At 41.0% G+C, this 23,675-nt stretch overlaps 1 protein-coding gene across 7 annotated transcripts in view; it reads left to right on the plus strand.

Moving 5' to 3' along the window:
* FOCAD (focadhesin) overlaps positions 1 to 23,675 on the plus strand; it is a 324,630-nt gene that overhangs the window by 213,389 nt on the left and 87,566 nt on the right. For all 7 annotated transcript variants that reach the window (XM_023242354.2, XM_023242353.2, XM_045043365.1 and 4 more), the window contains one exon: positions 8,488 to 8,609. In XM_023242354.2, the coding sequence (XP_023098122.2) occupies positions 8,488 to 8,609 (122 nt within the window). The remainder of the gene's footprint in view (positions 1 to 8,487; positions 8,610 to 23,675) is intronic.

Raw genomic sequence — 23,675 nt, forward strand, 5'->3', positions numbered from 1 at the left:
CTTTCATTTATGATTTAATTTATTTGGGTCCTCTCCTTTTTCTTGTTGATAAATCTGGCTAGGGGTTTATCAATTTTATTGATTCTTTCTAAGAACCAGCTTCTAGTTTTGTTGATCTGTTCTACTGTTTTTTGATTTCGACATCATTGATTTCTGCTCTAATCTTTATTATTTCTCTTCCTCTGCTGGTTTTAGGCTTTATTTACTGTTCTTTTTCCAGCTCCTTTAGGTGTAAGATTAGGTTGTGTATTGGAGACCTTTCTTTCTTCTTTAAGATTGCTATATACTTCCCTCTTACGACTGCCTTTGCTGTATCCTAAAGGTTTGAGTGTCGTGTTTTCATTTTCAGTGGCTTCCATGTACTTTTTAATTTCCTCTTTAACTTCTTGGTTAACCCATTCATTCTTTAGTAGGATGTTCTTTAATCTCCAAGTATTTGTGGACTTTTCCATTTTTTTCTTGTGGTTGATTTCAGGTGTCCTAGCGTTTTGATCTGAAAATATGCATGGTATGATATTGATCTCTTTGTACTTATTGAGGGGCTGATTTGTGACCCAGTATGTGATCTACTCTGGAGAATGTTCCCATGGGCACTTGAGAAGAATGTGTATTCTGCTGCTTTAGGATGAAATGTTCCGAATATGTTTGTTAAGTCCATTGGATCCAATGTGTCATTCAAAGCCATTGTTTCCTTGTTGATTTTCTGCTGAGAGATCATTGCTGTAAGTGGGGTGTGAAAGTCCCCTACTAGTATGGTATTATTATCAATGAGTTTTTTTTATGTTTGTGACTAATTGATTTATATATTTGGGTGGTGTCAAGTTGGGGGCATAAATATTTACCATAATGAAATCTTCTTGTTGGATAGACCCAAGGTATAGGTTTTTAATATCATGATTTAACTTCCACTTTCAAGAAGGATGTGATGGGTCATGGCAGAGTGCTGCTGCTGCTAACATTTAGACACAACTGGATAAAATGGCAAAGATAAACCACATTGTAAAGGCACTGGAGAATTATTGAGGCAGAGATAAGTAGATTAAAATCACAGAACGGAGAGAAAGAACATTTTAGAACTGTGCCCCCCACTGCCCCGTGGAAGATAGACAGTGATTTCGGTTGTGGGCTAGGACTGGGGCTTGGCCTAGGAAGAGGTCTGTTGGAGTACAGAGAAACTAGTGGAGCTTTTAGTGGTGGCGTGGGTCTAGAGTGATGTGATGGTTAATTTTCTATGTCAACTTGACTGGGCTAAGTGATATCCAGGTAGCTGGTAAAACATTATTCCTGGATGTCTGTGAGTGTTGTTCTAGAAGAGGCTAACATCTGAATTTTTTTTTTTTTAACGTTTACTCATTTTTGAGACAGAGAGAGAGAGCATGAACAGGGGAGGGTCAGAGAAAGAGGGAGACACAGAATCTGAAGCAGGCTCCAGGCTCTGAGCTGTCAGCACAGAGCCCGACGCGGGGCTCGAACCCACGGACCGCGAGATCGTGACCTGAGCCAAAGTCAGATGCTTAACCGACTGAGCCACCCAGGCGCCCCTAGAAGAGGCTAACATTTGAATCAGTAGACTGAATAAAGAAGTTTATCCTCACCAGTGTGGGTGGGCAACATCCCAATTCATTGATGGCCTGAAGAGAACAGAAGACTAGTAAAGGGGTGAACTTGCTCTTTCCTTAGCTAGGACATCCATCTCTGAATTACACTACCATCTTTCCTGGGTCTCTCCAGCTTGCAGACAACAAGATTATGGGACTTCTTAGCCCCCATAATCTTGTGACCCAATTCGTATATAATTCTTATATAATATTATATTGATTGAGATTCTGTTTCTGGTTTTGGTTCTCCGAAGACTCTGGCTCATAAGCTGATAAGCTGAATAAACCATCTAATAAGCTATCTGGCTGAATTTCGAGTTTGTGCTGAAAGTTAAGGTTGGCGCTTCTAAGAGGCAAAATGCAATCTCCAGCCTTACGAAACAAAGAAGAGCAGGGAGAACGGGACAGAAAACAAAGCACACAAGCAGTGAATTGATAATGATGATCTACAGCTCTTTTCACCTGGGTGCACTTAACTTGTTTTGCCTCAGCTGGAGGCTGAAATTCAGGCTTGACCTTGACAAGAGGCTGGTGCAGGAGGCAGAGAAACCAACAGAGATCTTGTCATTCACGAGGTGCCTGAGTGGCAAAACTGGAGACTTGCAGGCCTTCGACACATAGTCTATTTCTCCGTCACGATATTTGTCAAATTTTGAAGCTTGATGGGATGGGAATGAAAGAGGTGAGCCAAAAACCTGTGACACATCTGAATCTCTCATAAGCTTTCTGTATTGAGGAGACTGAGTAGGCTGTCAGATGAAAGTCTTGGGGGAGGTGCTCCCTAGGAACAGGGACTCTCAGGTAGACCGAGAGTTACCAAAGCTATAATCAAGCCTAATCCAGTTCAATCTCTGATGCAATTTCATGATCAGTCCTTCACTGTATCTGTCTGACAGGGGAGGACAGCTCCTCTCTGATTAAAAAATATCATTTAGATTTTCCTGTGGTTCCTTTGTATACTGTCCAGTATATGATGAAAAAGTCCTGGACGCACGAAAACGGAAGAAACTTTGAAATGAAGGGGACAGTTCATGGAGATAAAGAGGTCACTCCATTAAGAAAATCTCACAGTTCTAATCGGGGTGCACAAAATGACATAATTTCAAAATATATGAAAGAAATTAGCAAAACTACAAGTTCAAATAGGCACACCTACCAGAAGGGAAGTGGGTGGGGGAATGGGTTATATGGGTGATGGGAATTAAGGAGGGCACTTGTTGTGATGAACACCGGGTGTTGCATCTAAGTGTTGAATCACCACATCGTACACCTGAAAGTAATATTACACTGTATGTTAGCTAACTGGAATTTAAATGTTAAAAGAGGACAAACCTACAATAGAAGTAGGACACTTTAAAACCTATTTGAAATAGCTTGATGAAAGAGCAGACAAAAAAAATCAGTAAACTTACAAAATATCTGAATAAGACTATGAACAAACTTAACTGACATGAAAAGCATTGTAACTTACAGTGATGGAATTCTTATGTTGCTTAACAGTACTTGGGAAACTTACCAAAGTGACCATATGACAGACATAAACTTCAAGAAATTTCAAAACACTGAAGTTATTTAGAGCCTGTCTTCTGATGTTGGTGGAATTGAGCTAAAAATAAAAGATAGCTCAAATGTCTCCAGTAGCCTCAAAATTGAACAATATACTTATAAATAATCCGCGGATCAAAGAGAAGATAAAAATGGAAATCAGAAAATGTTTTTAACTGAATCATAATGAAAATAAGCCACATGGCTTACTGACCTGTGGGATGAGCCACATGACCCGTGGGATGTAGCTAAAGCAGCGTGACATGGAAATTTGTTTCTTTAGTGCATATGTTAAAAAAATAAGACAGGAAGACAATCATGATTTAAGCTTCCATTTCAAGAATAACCTAAATTAAGCTTAAGGAAAGGAATAATAAAGATAAGAATAAAAACAATAGAAAACATATAATGAAAATCACTGCCAAAAATCGAATCTTTGAAAACTTCAATAAAATTGATAAAGCCATTGTAAGTCTACACAAGAAAATAGAGAAATAGGGATTACCTCTAATCAGGAACAACAAAGGAGACGCCTCTTCAGACCCTCCAGCCTTCAAAAAGATCATCAAAGAATATTATAAAGAACTTTTAGCCAATGAGTTTCACAGTTGGGACAGGATGTAGAAATTCATCAAAATATAAAATTTTGTAAAACAGAAGGAGAAATAGACTATCTGAATCGTTCGATATGTATTAAAGAAATTAAATCCGTAAAAACTTTCCTACAAAGAAAACTCTAAGTGCAGATGGCTTCCTTGGTTAGTTCTTACACAAAAATCAAGGAGGAAGTAATAATCATCTTTCATAAATTCTAACAGAATGGAAAAAGGGAACACTGTTGATGCAGTCAGCATAATCTTAATACCAAGTGCCAGAGGGAATATTATAAACCTGTAAACCAACCTCTCCCATTGAACATAGTTGCAAAAATACCCCAAAATATGTTAGAAAACTGAATTCAGTACTTAGAGGGTAATATATAACAATTAAGTGGGGTTAATTCAATGTTTGAAAATCAGTATAATCCAGTACATTAATAGAAAAAGGCAGAACAATCCTCAGATGATCTCAATAGATGTAGAAAACACCTTTGAAAAGCTTTATTCCCATTCATGATACAAAAAAGACTCTCGTTAAACTATGAATGGAAGGGAACATTTTTAAAAGTCTTTATGTATTTTGAGAGAGAGAGAAAGCAAAAGGGGGGGAGGAGCAGAGAGAGACGGAGACAGAGAATCCCAAGTAGGTTCCATGCTATCAGTGCAGAGCTTAAGACAGGGCTCGAACTCACCAAGTGTGAGACTAAACCCCAGAGACACTTAACCAACTGAGGCACCCAGGTGCCTCTGGAAGGGAAATTTTTAAACTTCTAATAAAGAATAGCTACAATGTTGTTTTTGTACTTAATACTGAAAGATTGAAACTTGTACTCCTTGAGATTGGGAAAAAGATAGGGATGTTTGTTATAAGCACTATTATTTAGGGATGCCTGGTGGCTCAGTTGGTTCAGCTTCCAGCGTTGGCTCAGGTCATGATCTCGCAGTCCTATGAGTTCGAGCCCCATGTCAGGCTCTGTGCTGACAGCTCGGAGCCTGGAGCCTGCTTTGGATTCTGTGTCTCCCTCTCTCTCTGCCCCTTCCCCACTCATGTGCTCTCTCTCTCTCTCTCAAAAATAAAGATTAAAAAATTGTTTAAATAAGCACTATTAGTATTTTTTTTTAATTTTTAAATGTTTATTTACTTTTGAGAGAGAGACAGACAGACGGAGTGTGAGCAGGCAAGAGGCAGAGAGAGGGAGACACAAAATCCACAGCAGGCTTCAGGCTCTGAGCTGTCAACACAGACCCCAATGCGGGGCTCGAACCCAAGAACCGTGAGATCACGACCTGAGTCAAAGTTGGACACTTAATCGACTGAGCCACCCAGGCGCCCCTATTATTTAGTATTTTAATAAAGACTGTAGCTAATGTAATAAGCCAAGAAAAAGAAATAAAAGTCGTAAGCATTAGAAAGGAAGAAATAATACAGTAATTATTTGCAGATGACAAACTAGACATTAAAATAGTCATTAGTGGGTGCCTGGCTGACTCAGTAGAGCATGTAACTCTTGATATCATGGTTGTGAGTTTAAGTCCCATGGGGGGCATAAAGCTTAGTTTAAAAAAAATAAAAATAGGCATTTGTGATTATTTAATTAAATAGTCATTATTTGCAGATGACTGTGTAGTACATAGAAAATCCAAAATAATCTACCGACTGATTAGGATTAATAAATGGGGGTCCTGGGTGGCTCAGTCGGTTGAGTGTCTGACCCTTGGTTTCAGCTCGGGTCTGTAGTTCATGAGCTCAAACCTCGTGTCAGGCTCTGTGCTGACGGTGTAGAGCCTGCTTCAGATTCTCTCTTCTCTCCCTCTCCCTCTCCCTCTCGCTCTCCCTCTCCCTCTCGCTCTCACTCTCCCTCTCGCTCTCCCTCTCTTTCTCTCTCTCCCCCCCCCGCCCTTCTGCCCTTCCCCTGCTTATGCTCTTTCTCAGAATAAATTAAATAAAAACTTGAAAAAAAGAGGATTAATAAATGAATTCAGCAGGGTTACTGCATTACATACAAAGGTCAACATACAAATCGATTATATATTTTCATATACCATAACAAAATTTTAAAACTGTACCATTTATAATAGCACTGAAAAGTATTAATTACCTAGGATAAATTTAGCAGGGTGTGTAAAACCTTTGCACTGGAAGCTACGAAATATTATGGAGAAAACTTAAAGAAATCCTAGTAAATGAAGTGATACACAATGTTTATGGACTAGAAGACACCAAGTTGTAAAAATGTCAGTTCTCTTCAAATTAATAGATTCAATCCAGTCCCAAGCAATATCCCAGTTAAGATATTGGAAATTGACAAGCTGATTCTAAAGTTTGTGTGGAAATGCAGAAGACCAAAAATAGCCAAAGTAATCTTGAAGAATAGCAAGAAGGCAGGAGGATATATAATACCAGATATCAAGGCCTCTTATAAAGCCACAATAGTTGAGAGAGTGGGGTGCCTGGTGGCTCAGGCAGTAGAGTATCTGACTTTGGCTCAGGTTGTGATCTCACAGTCTGTGAGTTTGAGCCCCGTGTTGGGCTCCATGCTGACAGCTCAGAGCCTGGAACCTGCTTCGGATTCTGTGTCTCCCCGTCTCTCTCTGCCTCTCCCCTACTCACACTCGGTCTCTCTCTTTCTCAAAAATATGTAAACATTAAAACAAAATTTTTTAAATAAAATTAAAAAAAATTGAGAATGCAGCATTGTTGCAAGGATAGACAGATTTACCAATGAAGAATATAGAGCATCCAGAAACAAACCCACCTGTCAAGGTCACCAGATTTATTACAAAGGGGCACCGCAATGCTATGAAGAAAAGGGATGATCTTTTCAACAAATGGTCCTATAATTAAAGTCTCAAGTTATAAAAATAGTAATGAATTATATTAAAATCAAGATCATGTGTTAACCCAAATCTACCTTTAAGAGTGTGAAAAAGCCGGCCGCGGAATGCAAAGAAGGTATTTACGATACATATTTGTGATGAAGGACTCAATTTAGAGATATGGAGAATCTTTTGCAAATCAACAAAGTCACTCAATTAATAAATGGGAAAAATGGGAGAAAGACTTGAACACATCTTCCAAAAGAAGAAATTCAGATGTCCAGTGAACATACAAGTAGATAGTTAACTTCCTTATCAGAGAAATCCAAATTCATACCACAATAAGATACCATTAGCAGGATGGCTAAGGTGAAAAGAGATGGAAAATGAAAAGTATCGGTTAATATGTGGAGCACCCAGAACAGCTGCTGGGAATGTAAGTTAGTGCAACCACTTTGGAAAACTGGTTCTGAACCAGTTCAGATCCTGTTTTACCTAGTTATTTCAGTCTCAGGGATAAACCGAGATGAAATCACCAAAGACGTGCTCTAAGGTCCACAGGAGCATTCTTTGAGTAGCCCTCCACCTGGAAGCTATCTCCTTGCCTACTGACAGTAAAATGGATAAATCAGTTGCGTTACATTCACATGATGGAATATTACTCCGCAACAAGAATGAGCGTTCTGCAACTGCCACTATTGTGGCTGATTCTCGCAGTGATTATTTGAGTGAAGGAAGCCAGATATAAAAGCATATATACAGTCTAATTCCATTTATATAAAGTACCAAAGTAGGCAAAATGGTCATTAGAAGGTTGTAACGGTTGGGGTCGGGGTGGATGTGACCAGCAGGAGACGTGAGAAAGGCTTCTGGGATTTAAAAAAAAATTTTTTTTAACGTTTATTTATTTTTGAGACAGAGAGAGACAGAACATGAGTGGGGGGAGGGTCAGAGAGAGAGGGAGACACAGAATCTGAAGCAGGCTCCAGGTTCTGAGCTGTCAGCACAGAGCCCGACATAGGGCTCGAACTCACGGACCGCGAGATCACGACCTGAGCCGAAGTCGGACGCTTAACCGACTGAACCACCCAGGCGCCCCAAGGCTTCTGGGATTTTGATAATGTTTTGTTTCTTCATCTGGATGCTGATCATATGTTGTTCGTGGGAATTCATTGAGCTGTATGCTCAATGTGCACTTTTCCTGTGTTGTATATTATCCTTCAATAAGAGAGGTTTAAAAATGCAATGATCTTTGTGTTTTAAATTATCTTAGTTCTTGAGTGTGTCTTCTCATTGGCTCAGAGTTACCCCCAGAGAGCTTCCAAGACTACTCTCACTCATAGTCTAGCATTTGGCTGCCTGTCTTTGCTTTTCAGTTGAGACTGGGGGCCAGCCAGAACTGGGAGTTCAATTCAAGAACTTAGTTAACCCAAGTGGGGAGGACAGGAAGGGTTAGAGGAGGAGGAAGGAAGGAGAAGGGGAGGGTGAACACACGGTGAGTGTAGGGATGAAAGAAAACTTGTCCACTTGTGGGTGTAAACGAAAGGGACCCCTGTTATCAGGAGGTCCCGAGGATTGGTATTGGTGCAAGCATTTCTCTTTCATTGGAATTTATTCTTAAAAACTTAAACTTCGTGAATGGTTACTTCTAGAGATTAAAATAAGGTGCGAATTGTGAATTTCTTCACTTATTTACAAGCAAATAAGGCTTGTAAATAAATGATAGTTTGAATATAGTAACAGCTGACGTCTTGTATCTCTTCTGTTTTTTCTTTCCTTAGACACCAATAGTCAAAAATCATAATTTGCTTAGTAAATTCTTTTCGTTTCTAAATACCTCTATCCAGGTTGAGTGGATACGGATTATTGAGAATATGATTAATGAATTTTTCCCATAAGAAATGTTTTTATAAGTTTTTTTTTTTCAGGTGGTATGTTATTTTGTTATGATATTTCAACATACCAGAGTAAAGAAGGCAAACCATTGAATCGACTGATGGCCAGTAGAGGGCGAAGTTTCAAGCAGACCTCGCTTGCTCTTGTGCATGAGGTAAGTGCCTTGCCTTACCTGTAATTTAATGTGTGTTTGGAAATAATTTTTCTCTTTATCATGATTAACGTAAGTTGCTTTTAAAGGCAACCGACTGGGTGGCTCAGTCGGTTAAGCGTCCGACTTAGGCTCAGGTCATGATCTCACGGCTTGTGGGTTCTAGCCCCACATGGGGCTCTGTGCTGACAGCTAGGAGCCTGGAGCCTGCTTTGGATTCTGTGTCTCCCTCTCTCTCTCTGCTCCTCCTCCATTCATGCTCGCTCGCTCGCTCTCTCTCTCTCTCTCTCTCTCAAAAATAAATAATAAAACATTAAAAAAAATTTTTAAGGCAATCACAATAGTTGACCCGATTCACTACTAAAATATTTGGATGAATATTTGAAAGAAACTAGCACACTTCTCCCATTGCCCAGCCTTGTTATTAGGGAGTGGTACGTACAAATTTGGTTTATTTCATTGTTGTTAAACTCTTGTTGTTCAGAATAAATGCTATAATAAGTTTATTATTTAAAGAAATAATCTTGCCTATTTCTTTCTTTTTTTTTTTAATTTATGAAATTTATTGTCAAATTGGTTTCCATACAACACCCAGTGCTCATCCCAAAAGGTGCCCTCCTCAGTACCCATCACCCACCCTCCCCCTCCCATCCCCCATCAATCCTGTTTGTTCTCAGTTTTTAACAGTCTCTTATGCTTTTAATCTTGCCTATTTCTTAATTTGAATCCTTTGCAAGTATGTAGGGCACCAGTGTTTATGTATGGTGTGAATTTTGGGAATGAACAGTAAATAAAAGTGTTTAAGGGGGGAGAAAAACCCTTTGGTTTTAGTGTTTATTCTATTGTTTTTAGGCTACCCTTTTATTTTTTAATTAAATTAAATTTAATTTTAAAGTTTATTTATTTCAAGAGAGAGGGAAAGAGTGTGAGCCAGAGAGGGGCAGAGAGACAGAGAGAGAGCATCCCAAGCAGGCCTCACGCTGTCAGCACGGAACCTGATTCAGGGCTCAGTCTCACAAACCGTGAGATCGTGGCCTGAGCTGAAATCAAGAGTTGGACGTTTAACAGATTGAGCCAACCAGGCGCCCCTAGGCTTTAAAATAAAGTTGTGTGATGCCATGAGACGATTTATATAAAGTCTGATCATTGCAGATCATAACAACACCAGAGGGGAGAGGGAGGCTAGAGAGCACATGGGCAGTGTCTACTTTGGTGTTATCTTTGCACGTTTTATGACAGTTACTTGTTCGGGTGTGTATAAACTAAAATATATAAATGAATAACAAAATATAGCAAAGAGGCTTATTTTATATAATTAAGACATGATAGGTTAACATCAGGCAGTTATAAATGAAGGTAAAAATTGTGAAGCATGTAATAGTTTGATGTCAAATTAATTAGAGCTCCTACTGGATGTTTGTACTAAATCTCATTTTGGTGCATAATTTATATATCTTGGCATCACAGAGTTTCGTTGGATTATATTCTGCATCCTACCAGTTAGCATAGCTAGTTTTTAGAGACCTATATTTATCCTATGCAACCGTGTTCTTTCATATATTCAATTAGAGTTGAAATTATGTAAATTCTTGGTTCAAAGCCTTTTTAGTCTAATTCAGTGTCTTCACTTAACTGAGGAGGGAATGAAGATCCGGGAAGAAAAGAGGCTTAATTTCATGAAAGAGAGAACGTAGGTGATTTCTAGATTTGTTTTCCCTGACATCTTATTACTTGGCTATGGAGAAGGTAGAGTTTGGTGCCTTTTTGTATTTTTACGCTGTGCACCTAGGAGATTGAAGGATATCCACAGTGTTAAGTATTAATGGAAAGCTGACTTTAAAAGTCACCATCAGGGGCGCCTGGGTGGCGCAGTCGGTTGAGCGCCCGACTTCAGCCAGGTCACGATCTCGCGGTCCGTGAGTTCGAGCCCCGCGTCAGGCTCTGGGCTGATGGCTCGGAGCCTGGAGACTGTTTCCGGTTCTGTGTTTCCCTCTCTCTCTGCCCCTCCCCCGTTCATGCTCTGTCTCTCTCTGTCCCAAAAATAAATAAACGTTGAAAAAAAAAATTAAAAAAAAAAAGTCACCATCAGAACAGAAACAATAAAAATTGTTAACACAGGGAATAGCAGAAGGCAATCTAGTAAATTCAGCAAATGGCATCAGAATTTATGGGGTGTGGCTTGGATATGAACAGAGAAAATATTTGGATTAAAATGCCTGTTGCTTGTCTTCTAGATGCCTAGAAAATTTCAAAGAGATGAGAAAATATTTTATTTATTTTCACATTTATTATTTATTTATCTATTTATTCATTTGTTTATTTATTTTGAGAGAGAGAGAGAGAGAGAGAGAGCGAGCATGTGCCCTCAAGCAGGGAAGGGGCAGAGAGAGAGAGAGAGGCAGAGAGAATCTCAAGCAGGATCCGCACTGTCAGCATAAAGCCCAGTGCGGGGCTCAAACTCACAAGCTGTGAGATCATGATGTGAGCCAGAATCGAGAGTTGGACACTTAACTGACTGAGCCATCCAGGAGCCCCGAGAAATCATTATTTTACGAGTCAGTTAGAAGATATATTGGATAGAATTTTGTCAAACCTGTGGTGGGATTTTTGTTTGAATTCATCCTATTGTAATTCATTAAAAAAAAAAAAAAGGCAGAGATAGAGAATGAATCATCCATTATCTCAAACTAGGCAACAACAAATAAGAGTATTAAGATCTGGTTAATCAGAATAATAATTGGAATAATAATAGCTAATAACCAGCTCAGGCATTTTAAAAATTGCCGTGTGTGTGTGTGTGTGTGTGTGTGTGTGTGTGTGTGTGTGGCAATTTATATATATAAATTCCTTTTTTTTTTTTTAATGTTTATTCTTTTTTGAGAGAGAGACAGAGTGTGAGCAGGGGAGGGGCAGAGAGAGAGGGAGATACAGAATGGGAAGCAGGCTCCAGGCTCCGAGCTGTCAGCACAGAGCTTGATGTGGGGCTCGAACTCACAAACCGCGAAATCATGACCTGAGCCAAAGTCAGACGCTTAAGTGACTGAGTCACCCAGGCACCCCTATATATAAATTCCTTTAATCTCTACATTGACACTGTGAGGTTGGTACAGCTATTGTGCTCGACATCACAGAACTAGTAAGTGGAGGAGCCTGGAAACTGATCCCAGCAGTGTGACTCACGGTGGTCCTTGAACTACCCTCCCTAGTCCCAGGTTAAGCAGAGAATATTTAAAAAATACCTTTGGATCTTCCCAAGATGACTCTAGTATTTGCTTTGTTGCAGTCCTTTTGGTATTATTACAGCTGAAGTTCCTTCAGACTTGCCTTGGGTTTCTCATCACTGCTTCTGGGTCTTTTTATTTAGAAGAAAAAAAAAAAAGTCTGTCATGAGAGTTTCAGTTGGTTTATTCAGCCGTTGATGGACCCTTGGGTTGTTTCCAGCTTTTGGCAATTATGACTGAAGCTGCTATAAGCAGTTCTCGTAAGGTGTACGTGTGGACATCTGTTTTCATGTCTTTTTGAGTAAATAAAGACGTAGGCTTGGGCTTGCTAAGCCATCTGGTAAGTGAATATGAGAAACTAGCAAACTTTTCCTGGTGACTGTCCCATTTTGAGTCCCCGCCAGCAATGGAAGGGAGTCCCGGGTGCCCTGCCTCTTTGCCCATGCGCAGTATGACCAGTTTCTTAAAAGCTAGCCGTTCTCATACATGGATAGTGGTTTCTCTTTGTGGTTTTGTGCTTCCTTAATGACTATTGATGTTGAGCATGTTTTCATGCATTTTTTGCCATTCATATCTTCCATGAAGTATTGTGTTGTTTTACCTTTTTTTTTTTTAAACCAGGTTATTGTTTTCAAATGAGAGTTCCTTATATATTCTGGCATAAATTCTTTCTTAGAAATGTGTTTTGCAAAAAAAATTTTTTTAGACTGAATCTGTATACTTGTCTTTTTATTTCCTTGGCAGTGTCTTTTGAAGAGCAAATTGTTAGCTTTAACGAATTCCAGTTTATCAAGTTTTTCTATTTATGTTCTGGCTTTCTCTCCAACCCAAAGCCTCAAAGATTTTCTGTTTTTTCATCATACCAAAAAGAAATTCTGTACCTATCAGCAGCCACTCTCCATTTTCCTCTCTCCCTAGCCTCTAGCAACCACTCATACACTTTCTGTCTTGATAGATCTGCCTATTTTGAACATTTCATGTAAATGGAATCATGCAGTATGTGGTCTTTTTTGTCTGACTTCTTTCACTTAGCATAATGTTTTCAAAGTTTGTACTTGCGGTCACACGTATCAGTACTTTATTTCTTTTTATGGCCTAATAATATTCCATTGTAGGGACATACTATATATAGTTTATCCATTAGTCACTTGACGATCTCCTGTGTTGACTTACAGAAGTCTTACAGTTTACATTTCAGCCTACGATCTGTGTAACTTAACTTTTCACAAGGTATGGGTTGTATTTTTTGAATGTACCACTCTCTCTTCACCAAGGCACCTTTGTGGAAAATCATTTGTCCATATGTGTGGGTCTATTTCTGCACTCAATTTTGTTCCATTGATCTGTATGTGTGTGCTTTAAATCAGAACCATACGGCTTAATTAGTGTTGCTGTATAAGAAGTCTTGAAATCAAGCAATATGAGTCCTACAATTTTGTTGTTTTAAAATCTGACTGTCTTAAGCCTTTTGCCTTTCCATGTAAATTTTAAATCAGCTTTGAGAAACCACAAAAAAACAAAAAAAGCGTCAGCTGTAATTTTGGTTAGAGAGATATTGAATCTGTGTAGATAAATTTGGGAGAGAATTGACATCTTACTAATATTGAGTCTTTGAACTCATGCACAGGGTGTAGCTTTCGATTATTTTAGGTCAGTGTTTTACTACAAATCTTGTGCGTATTTTGTTAAATTTAATGAGTGTTGTGTGTCCCTAAGTATTTTGATGCTAGTGCCTCAAAGTGTTTTTTTTATTGGTCTTAATTTCCAACCGCTCCTTGCTAGTATATAAACATATAACGGATACTTTTCTATGACTTTACTAAACCTACTTATATATTCTTGTTACTTTTTTGTAGCTTTTTGTTTTTCATGGTAACATTGTGTATAGAGATGGTCTTAATTTTTTTTTTTTTTTTTTTTTTTTTTTATCGGTGTGCCTTTCATTTCTTTTTCTTGTCTTTTTGCCTGGGGCCCTCCAGCAGTGTTGAACTGGAGTGGTAAGGGCATACATTCTTTTTTTTTTTTTTTTTTTTTTTTTTAACGTTTATTTATTTTTGAGACACAGAGAGACAGAGCATGAATGGGGGAGGGCCAGAGAGAGAGGGAGACACAGAATCCGAAACAGGCTCCAGGGTCTGAGCGGTCAGCACAGAGCCAGATGCGGGGCTCGAACTCACGGACCGCGAGATCATGACCTGAGCTGAAGTCGGACGCTTAACCGACTGAGCCACCCAGGCGCCCTGGGCATACATTCTTATCTCATACACAGTTTTGTGGGAAAACATTTAGTGTCTTAACATTGAATATGTTATATTTACCTTATTTTAGTATAAAGATTTTGTAGATATCCTTTATCAGATTGACAAAGCTTCTTTTTATTCCTAAACTGCTGAGAGTTTTTGTCACAAATCGATGTTGAATTGTGTCACATGGGTTTTTTCTTTTTTTTTTTTTAATTTTTTTTTTCAACGTTTATTTATTTTTGGGACAGAGAGAGACAGTGCATGAACGGGGGAGGGGCAGAGAGAGAGGGAGACACAGAATCGGAAACAGGCTCCAGGCTCTGAGCCATCAGCCCAGAGCCCGACGTGGGGCTCGAACTCACGGACCGCGAGATCGTGACCTGGCCGAAGTCGGACGCTTAACCGACTGCGCCACCCAGCCGCCCCCACATGGGTTTTTTCTATATCTATTCATAGGACTGTATAGTTTTTGAACTTGTTGATATGAAAAATTATTTTGATTTGTCTAAGTGAGCCAAATCTTCATTCCTAGGAAAAACTCCATGTAATCATAGTGTATTATCCTATTTACACATTGCTGAATTTGATTTATTAATTACATTTTGTTAAGGAATTTTGCATCTGTGCTCATGAAGGATATTGTTCTGTAGTTTCCTTGTATTATCTCTGCCTGATGTGTTGCTGTGTAATGCTGTCCTAAGAAATAATTTTTCCTTAAATACTTGATAGAATTTTCCAGTGAAAATTTGGAAACTGTTTGGAGTTGTCTTTAGGAATGTTTCTAACTGTGAATTCAATTTATTTGATATATGAGGCTCTTCGCTCAATCTATCCATCCATTCCCACTAACCCTGAAGCTTGGGGTCTGTCCCCTTCTGTGACGTGAAAAGTTTATAAAATCAGGAAGTTGGTTTTGGTCGCCTGTAGTTCCAGCGTGCCCAGTATTCCTGGCACATAGTGGACATTTGTTGACTTGGTGATTTTAATCCTTTTGAAACAGGATGCGCCTTAGACTTCGTATGTGCGCGTGGTATGATGGTTTCCTTTTTCCAGAATGTTGTAATTAACATGATGGTGAATCTAACGGTTATTGAGGGCTTCCAGAAATGACATTATTGTAATGTGAATAGCTCTTATGCACTGTTTTATGTCACTTTCCATTTATATGAGTAGATAGAGGTAGCCTTGTCTTCCTCCCACAGATGACGTATACTTGTAGGATATGCTATGGCCTTCTTAATGCCTGTAACTGTGGGTGGGTGGATGTGTATGAACAGGTGGAGGAACTTTGTTTTGAATGTCCCAAATGTCCATGGGGCGCCTGGGTGGCGCAGTCGGTTAAGCGTCCGACTTCAACCAGGTCACGATCTCGCGGTCCGTGAGTTCGAGCCCCGCGTCGGGCTCTGGGCTGATGGCTCAGAGCCTGGAGCCTGTTTCCGATTCTGTGTCTCCCTCTCTCTCTGCCCCTCCCCCGTTCATGCTCTGTCTCTCTCTGTCCCAAAAATAAATAAACGTTAAAAAAAAAAAAATGAATGTCCCAAATGTCCCAAACGCTCTGCTCTTCATGTTCCGACGTGTATTTTGCTTCTCGTAATTGTCAATATTTCCCGAAAACTAGGTTTAGTAAACCAAGGAACTTTTCATTTTGTGGAAAGCTAGCTATGAACTACTGATTTAACCTGTGATGAATTCTTTTGGAGATTATTGTATTGTCTTCTTTTTGAAAACTTAAAAAAAATTTTTTTTTTTAATTGACTCTTCTTACAGTGAAACTCTCCCATGATACTTTTGGAAGACTCGCAGATACGTGAGTCTGATTTGAGTTTGACCTGACATCCGGGAGGAGTTCTGTGTCATCATCATTCTGTTTAGGGCTTTCTAAACCTGAAGTGGCCCTGTCTCTCTGCTCCTTTGAACAGGGAAAACCAGGGGTCAATCCAGACCTCGTAGGGCTTCTCCAAGCTCAAGTGACTGTCCTCTTCTGCTCTGATTTAAATTTTTTTTTTTTAACGTTTATTTATTTTTGAGACAGAGAGAAACAGAGCATGAACGGGGGAGGGTCAGAGAGAGAGAGACACAGAATCTGAAACAGGCTCCAGGCTCCGAGCTGTCAGCACAGAGCCCGATGCGGGGCTCGAACTCACAGACCGTGAGATCATGACCTAAGCCGAAGTCGGGCGCTTAACCGACTGAGCCATCCAGGTGCCCCACTTCTGCTCTGATTTAAACTACACGTTCTCATCCTGAGACGAACTTGATTCCTGTTGATGAGGAAGCTGAAGGTGAATGACAGTTTCCTTCCCTGAAACTTGCTGCCTGCCTTGTCATCCTTTGGCATTTCTAACTCTGACATGACACTCTCCCCTAAATTGGATGATGGTGATTTGTCCCTGGATGAGAATGGCAGTCTTGCTTCATTATTTCCTCCATCTTTGGACACAGGCAAATTCTCCCAATCTTGCTGCTGCCACCCGACCATATTTCTGCCTCTGCATTAGGTAATGAGCTCTTTTTTCGTTTTTATTTCAGAGAAACCTTATCTGGACTTCTTGGTAGCACTACTCTGAATGAAATCAATCTTTCGTTCTCTCTCTCCCTCTCCCTCTTTCTCACCCTTTCCTTCCTTCCTTCCCTCCTTCCCTCCTTCCCTCCTTCCTTCCTTCCTTCCTTCCTCTCTTCCTTTCTCATTGATCATCATTTGATTCTTTTTCCTCTAGATATTAATCTTGCTTTTCTTCTGCCTTCTGTGGATTTTTCCCCCCCAGATGCCCGGAAATAGGTGGGCTATACCCCATCGTTTGAACTACAAGTAATATATTTGCCTTTTTCTTTCAGTTCCTTCTTACTTAAAAACATATTTCGTATGAAGAATATGGAGTAGCAGTAACACTCATGCAATCTGAAACAATTAGATAGAAATTCAGAATAATCATTGGGAGAAGTGGTATCTGTGCTTATTACACATTCCCCTTAGAAAACACTGTGAAAAGTATGGTTTGCTGTGTTTTAGAGACTCCATAATTGCCATGTGATGTGAGTTGTTATGGTAACTGGGTTTTCCCCCCTCCTATTAAATAACAGAGTAAGTAAATGGTTGCTTGAGATGTGACTGAATTGTCAGCTTTCAAGCTAATGTTATACTGATGGGGGGGGGGAGCGGGGAGAGAGAGATAGGCTGTGGAAGAGAGAGAGGACGAAGGAGGGAAGGGGGGGAGTCAGACTTTGAAACGTCCAGAAAGCACCCACAAAGAAACGAGTGTCATTTTACTTTAAAAAATGTGTCCTCTACAAGCCCTCCCTTGTCCTCCAGTTACCATTTGTCAGGAGACAGGAATAACAAAATTATTTTTGTGCAAACAAGATTACTCTTGACAGAAAATTGAAGGCTATTATATCTCATATATAAACAATGGGACATTGAGCGGCTTTTGGGGTCTCGAACACTAAGTACGAATGGTTTTTCATGTGGGAGGAGTGTGGGCACATCACAGACTAAATGTAGTGGCTCAGTGTTGGCATGTCTTTGTAGCAACTGAAGTTAAGTACTTTTATTCTTTTGATAATAATATATATACATCTGGGGAACATGGAAAGGCCTTACTTTGTGAAATTAAGGTTTTAAAATCAATAGCAAGCACCTAGTTTATCGGTAAATTTGTACATGTTACCCTGCCTTATTTCCTTCTACTTTGGCCATCTGACAACCTCACCAGCATCTGTCTTCCGTGATTTATAGTATTTAATGAAAGTCTGTTAAAATGGATGTTTTCTTGGGGCGCCTGGGTGGATTCAGTTGGTTAAGCATCTGCCTCTTGGTTTCGGCTCGGGTCATGACCTCATGCTTCATGAGTTCGAGTCCCACATTGGGCTTTGCACTGAGCTGACAGTGTGGAGCCTGCTTGGGATTCTCTGTCTCCCTCTCTCTCTGCTCCTAACACTCGCTTTAAAATTTTGCTTTGTCACTCACTGTGTTTTCAGATGGAATTAAACCTTTCCTGGCCAGAACATTTTGGACATGCTTTTAGAACTGTGTCCTCAACAACTTGTGTTTGAATTTAGCTGTGTCTGCTAAAAAAAGTGTTCTAACACTGTGTTTCCAGAGGGATTGAAAGTTGAACTTCATGATTTTCTGTGATGACTTGTTTATGGTCATAGTTTTCTCATGACAGAATTTTGTCTTAAAGCCAATACTGTGCATTAAATCTGATTAAACTCAGCAGGTACTTACTTGAACACAAGACACTCTTCTGGGTCCGTGGGAGGGATTCCGAGAGGAACAGGATGTGATCTCTGCCCTTAGGATTGTGTGAGGGTAAGGTGCATACAGAAATAATCTAACACGGAATCGGTCGAATGTTATAGGAGAGGTTGGTAGCATCCTGGAAGCATAAAGATGGAAGAAATTATTTCAGGGAGTACAGATGAGAGAAGGACAGGGCATCCCAGGCCCTAGAAGTAGTCCTGTAGAGTAGAGGACTGACTTGGGAATTGGTTTATAACCCAATTCAGCCAGGATGCAGGTTAAATGAAAGAGAAGACCAGGAAATCATCTGGGGAAATTGGTTGGGGATCTTGGCCAGCAGAGTTCTTACATGAGAACAAATTATTTCTTCAAGTAAATGGTGGGCTTTTGATTCTAAAAGGCTTTGAACCTAGTACAGAAGAGTTGGGACCGTATTCTTTAATGAACCATCAAAGTTTTGGGAAAAGAAGTTCCGAGTTAATGTAAGAGTAGCAGCACCGTTTAGGATGTATTAGAAGGAAGAAAGATTATCGGCTGTTGGGAGATCAGTTAGGGGCCTCAGTACTCCGGGCAGGAGTTAGGAAAAAGGCAGTGAAGCAGAAGGTATGGGAAAATAGAAGAAACATTTCAGTGGTGGAGTTGACGGTTGAGTTGGGGGCAAGAAGGAAGTCCGGGATAAGTCAGAAGTTCCCAACCTGGGTGACTGGGTGACTGGGATATTGGCGGGTGGTATTGATAGAAACACGAACGGTAAAAGGTAGAGTGGACTTGCAATGCCCATGGCAAGTGTACAGAGTGTCATAGATGGTGGGAGGAGAGGGTTTGAGAAGCACTACAATCTGAAAGTAGCGACTTTCAAACGATGTATCTTTAATCTTGCGTGTGTGTTGAGGCATAATATACATACGGTAGATTTCTCGTCTCTTAGTACACAGTTGTATGGATTTTTACAAGTGCACACGTTCATGGAACCGGTACCACAGTCAAAAGAAGAGCAGTTCTGTCACCCTAAAAATTCCCCCATGCTCCTTGGTAGTCAGTCCCTTTCCTCCCCACCTTCTCCTGACAACCACTGATCTATTTTATGTCCTTCTAGTTAAAGCTGTGTTTTCAGGCATCTCAGGGACCTTTACCAGTCGCATCTAATGAGCAAGAGGGCTGAACACCAAGCCCCCCAAGCCTTCCTCCTCACTTCACTGAGACAAGTCTTACCTATTTTCTGTTTTATGTCTTGGCATTTTGCTGAACATTTGGGGTGAGTGGAAGAATTATATAGGTAAATATTCGAAACCTAGTATCCTGCAGGTTGCGGACGCACCTCTGAGCCATGGTTCTCTCGTACCCGGATGGTTGCAGTAGCCTGCGAGGATGTGTCTCTGCTCTGACCTTTGCCCCCTATAGTCTGTTCTCAACGTGGCAGTCACCATGATCTTCTACACTATTCACTATGTCATGTCATTCTTCCCAAAACCTTGTAATGGCTCCCCCTTTCCTAAGAATACTAACACAAGTCCTGGAACGTGACCTCGAAGTCACTTCCCTGTATTCCCTGAGTGCCCTTTTAATTTGCCGACCTTCTCTCTCTCTCACTCTGTCTGTGATGGTTGGTTGGTTGGTTGGTTACACTGGCCTTCTATGTGTTCCTCAGACAGGTTAGCCATGGGCTTGCCGTAGGACTTTTGCCTTACCTTGTGTGTTTGTGTGTTTTCAATCGAGGTAAAATTCATATAACGTAAAACTAACACCTTCAAAGCTTAACGCAGTGGTATTTAGTGTAGTCACAGTGTGCAAACCATCACCTCTAGCTAGTTCCAGGACATTTTCATCCCCCTCCAGTGAGACCCTGTGTGCATCAAACTCTCACTTCCCATTTCTCCCTCCCTTCTTCCCTTCCCCTCTCTCTTCCCCTCCCCTGACAACCACTAATTTGCTTTCTGTCTGTAGGGATGACCTACTCTGGATATATCATATAAATAGAATCATATAGCATGAGACCTTTGTGTCTGGCTTCTTTCTCTTTCACGTAAATGTTTTCACAGTTCATCTACATTCTAGCGTGCATCTGTGTGCCATTCCTTTTTATGGCTGAATATTCCATTGTAGATATATTTCATTCATTCATTCATTGAACGTGTGGGTTCTTTCCACCTTTTGGCCAATTGTGAAAGTGCTGTCATGCACATTCGTGTGCAGTGTTTGTTTGAATACATGGTTTCGATTCTTTTGGGTATATACGTAGGATTGGAATTGCTGGGTCAAAGGGTAATTCTGTTTGACTTTTTGGAGGAATGACCTGTTTTCCATAATAACTGAACTGTTCTACATTCCCATCAACACTTACCTGGGTTTTTCCTTTTTTTTTTTTTTTTTTTTAAGAGAGAGAAAGAGCATGAGAGAGAGAGAGTGAGAGAGTCATAAGCAGGGTCCATGCTTAGCACAGAGTCTGACACGGGGCTCGATCCCATGACCCTGGGATCATGACTGAAGCCAAAATCGAGTCAAATGCTGAGCCCACCGAGTAGGCGCCGCCTTATCTGGGTGTTTGTATCTTCATTGCATTCAGGTCTTCATTCAGGCTTCACCTTCTCAGCGAGGTCTGCCCTGACAACCCGATTTATATTTAGTCCTGTAATGTGCTCCCGTCCCTGCCCTCACCCCAGTGTCCTCCCCCGTCCCCTACTTGTGTCTGTTTCTCTAACGTGGTCTCTTTTTAGGCACAAGCGTAACGTTTCATTATACTTACTACCTCTTCCACCTAGAAACTCTTAGTCATCCCCAGATCATAGAACCTGCTCATGTCAACAGTCCATCAGACACCTGTCATTGCACGGGTGTACGTAAAGCAAAAGTAAATTTCACATCCATTGCAACTTGGCGCACGGTGGTTGAGCGCCCTGCTTTACCATCCGCCGCATGATGAGGTTGCAAGTTCATGATTTGCGGTTAATTTTGTCAATTGGATTTCCTTCAGAGACTTCTCAAAGTGTAGCAAATTAGACATACTTTTCATACTTTAGAAATGCTAATTGTATTTTTCAGCCGAGCATCAATACCCTACCTGGGTGGCTATACATTGAATTAGAGTAGCCTCCTAAAAGGTGTTTTTGTTAAAAATGGTCAAGGAAGTCCCTTTTGCATGTGACACGACCGGCGTGTAAGAGCACGACTCACTTTAAACTGTTTCCCTAAGTTTCTCTTGAGTAAGGGAAAGAGCAAGAGAGTGCATTTTTTTTTTTAAACATTTATTTTTTATTTTTTATTTTTGGGACAGAGAGAGACAGAGCATGAACGGGGTAGGGCCAGAGAGAGAGGGAGACACAGAATCGGAAACAGGCTCCAGGCTCCGAGCCATCAGCCCAGAGCCCGACGCGGGGCTCGAACTCACGGACCGTGAGATCGTGACCTGGCTGAAGTCGGACGCTTAACCGACTGCGCCACCCAGGCGCCCCAAGAGAGTGCATTTTTAAGGAGATTTATTCACAGCTGACTCCAGAGAACCCCGAGACTACGTATACTCTCATAAAACATGAGTAGTTCAGGCTGGGGTGTGGGCTCACGCTTTCTGCTGTGTCCCCGCACCCACCTTCAGATGTGGTTGGAGTGGCAGCTGGAGTACTGGCTTTCACCTTCAGTTTCTAACCTCCTTTTAAACAGGTTTCCGGGCATGAATGCTTTTGCCCTTAGAAGCTCAACGTTTGATTTGCTCATTTTCCTTCACATTTTTTCCCATAATACTTTCCTTTTTTAACTCAGGTTTGAGAAGCAGTTGCGACCATTGTCCTTCCAGAAACATCCAGTGCTCTTTTTGGCAATTTGCTGAGACCGTGGATATTCTCAGTAGTGCAGTGATGCCCATGGTTCCTTTGGCAGGAAAATACTGAACTATTTTGAGGCTCTGAGAGAAGAGAAAAAAGTTTTGGTTGCGGCGTTTGAGTGTTCTCTCTGTTAAATCCGGGTCTCAAAATGGGACTTGATAGTTAATGTACCTTATGAAACGGAAATGGAATCGATAGGCAAATCCCCCACATTTTGGAAACGAGAGAGCAGGGCCAAGGACTGACTAATGCCTCTCCAGCTGGAAATGCGGCCTAGGTGGTAGTCTCCTTCCTGGATAACAAGAGAGGGAGCAAGAATCCCTGGGCCTGCCCCTTCAAGGATTTTTGTTGACGCAGTGACCCGGCTCCCCCTACCCTACTCGATGCAGTGAGTACTTAATCAGAAAAAGAAGAAACCTGTCTTTACCATTTTTTTTTTTTAAGTTCATTTCATGTTGTATCTTTTTCATACTGTCTGAATATCAAGAAGAATTTTTTTTTAAACCGTGGTGGAATGAGAAGTGATAGCAGACAGAGTTAATGTTCTTTGTTCTCCTCATTCTCGTGGGTTCCTCATACTTTGGCCTTATAACCTGACGGTGCCCATTTTTTGACTCTCCCGCTAGAAAGATCTCTGCAGGCATAGATCGGTTGATAATCCTAGCCTTGGGGCACCTGGGTGGCTCCGTCGGTTAAGTGTCCGACCTCCGCTCAGGTCATGATAGATGTCGTGGTCTGTGAGTTTGAGCCCTGCGTCAGGCTCTTTGCTGACAGCTCAGAGCCTAGAGCCTGCTTCAGATGCTGTCTCTCTCTCTCTCTCTCTCTCTCTCTCTCTCTCTCTCTCTGCCCCTCCCCCACTCATGCCCTGTCTCAAAAATGAATAAACATTAAAAAAAAAAATTAAAAAAAAAAAGATGATCCTCAGAGCCCTTGCGTAGTAGCTTGTGTATAGTAGGCCCGCACTAAGACTGGGATTACAGAAAATACCAGAGGCCCTGGGGACGAGCTGTATTCAGAGAGGCTCTTCGCTTCCCTATCACAAAGCCCTTGAGAAAATTAATTCCTCTAATACAGCAAAATCTCCTTAACACACTCCCAGTTATCATGATTCTGGGGCAATTCTGTGGACACTTGTCTGCCTGGTTGGTTGTCGTCGTCTTTGGTCTGTGGGACCCACGCTGACGTTTCAGGTGTTTGGGTTTGGATGAGATGAACTACGGGAAATGTGAAACATGATGCACGCTGACTGTTGTTCTTGAGTGATCTTCCTTTAACAGAAGCAGGCCTTGGGAAGGTTTGTTGCAAGATAGCCTTGTACTAATGGGGAGAAACAGAAATGACTATGAAAACCCGATGTTTTGTCTGGGCCTCTCTTCAGAAACAAGGCTTCGGTGTTGGCACATCCCCTCTTTCTCTTGTTCACCCACCCTGATGAAAGGGCACCGGTCTAGCGGTGTGCCCGTTTGCCCCGTGCACTTGTCCGTTTGCACCTCTTGCTGTCGTGGTTTCTACGCGTGATGTTTCCGTCGCCCCTTTCAGGTCATTAC

The sequence above is a fragment of the Felis catus genome, chromosome D4, assembly GCF_018350175.1.
Source record: "Felis catus isolate Fca126 chromosome D4, F.catus_Fca126_mat1.0, whole genome shotgun sequence".
Classification (NCBI taxonomy): domain Eukaryota; kingdom Metazoa; phylum Chordata; class Mammalia; order Carnivora; family Felidae; genus Felis; species Felis catus.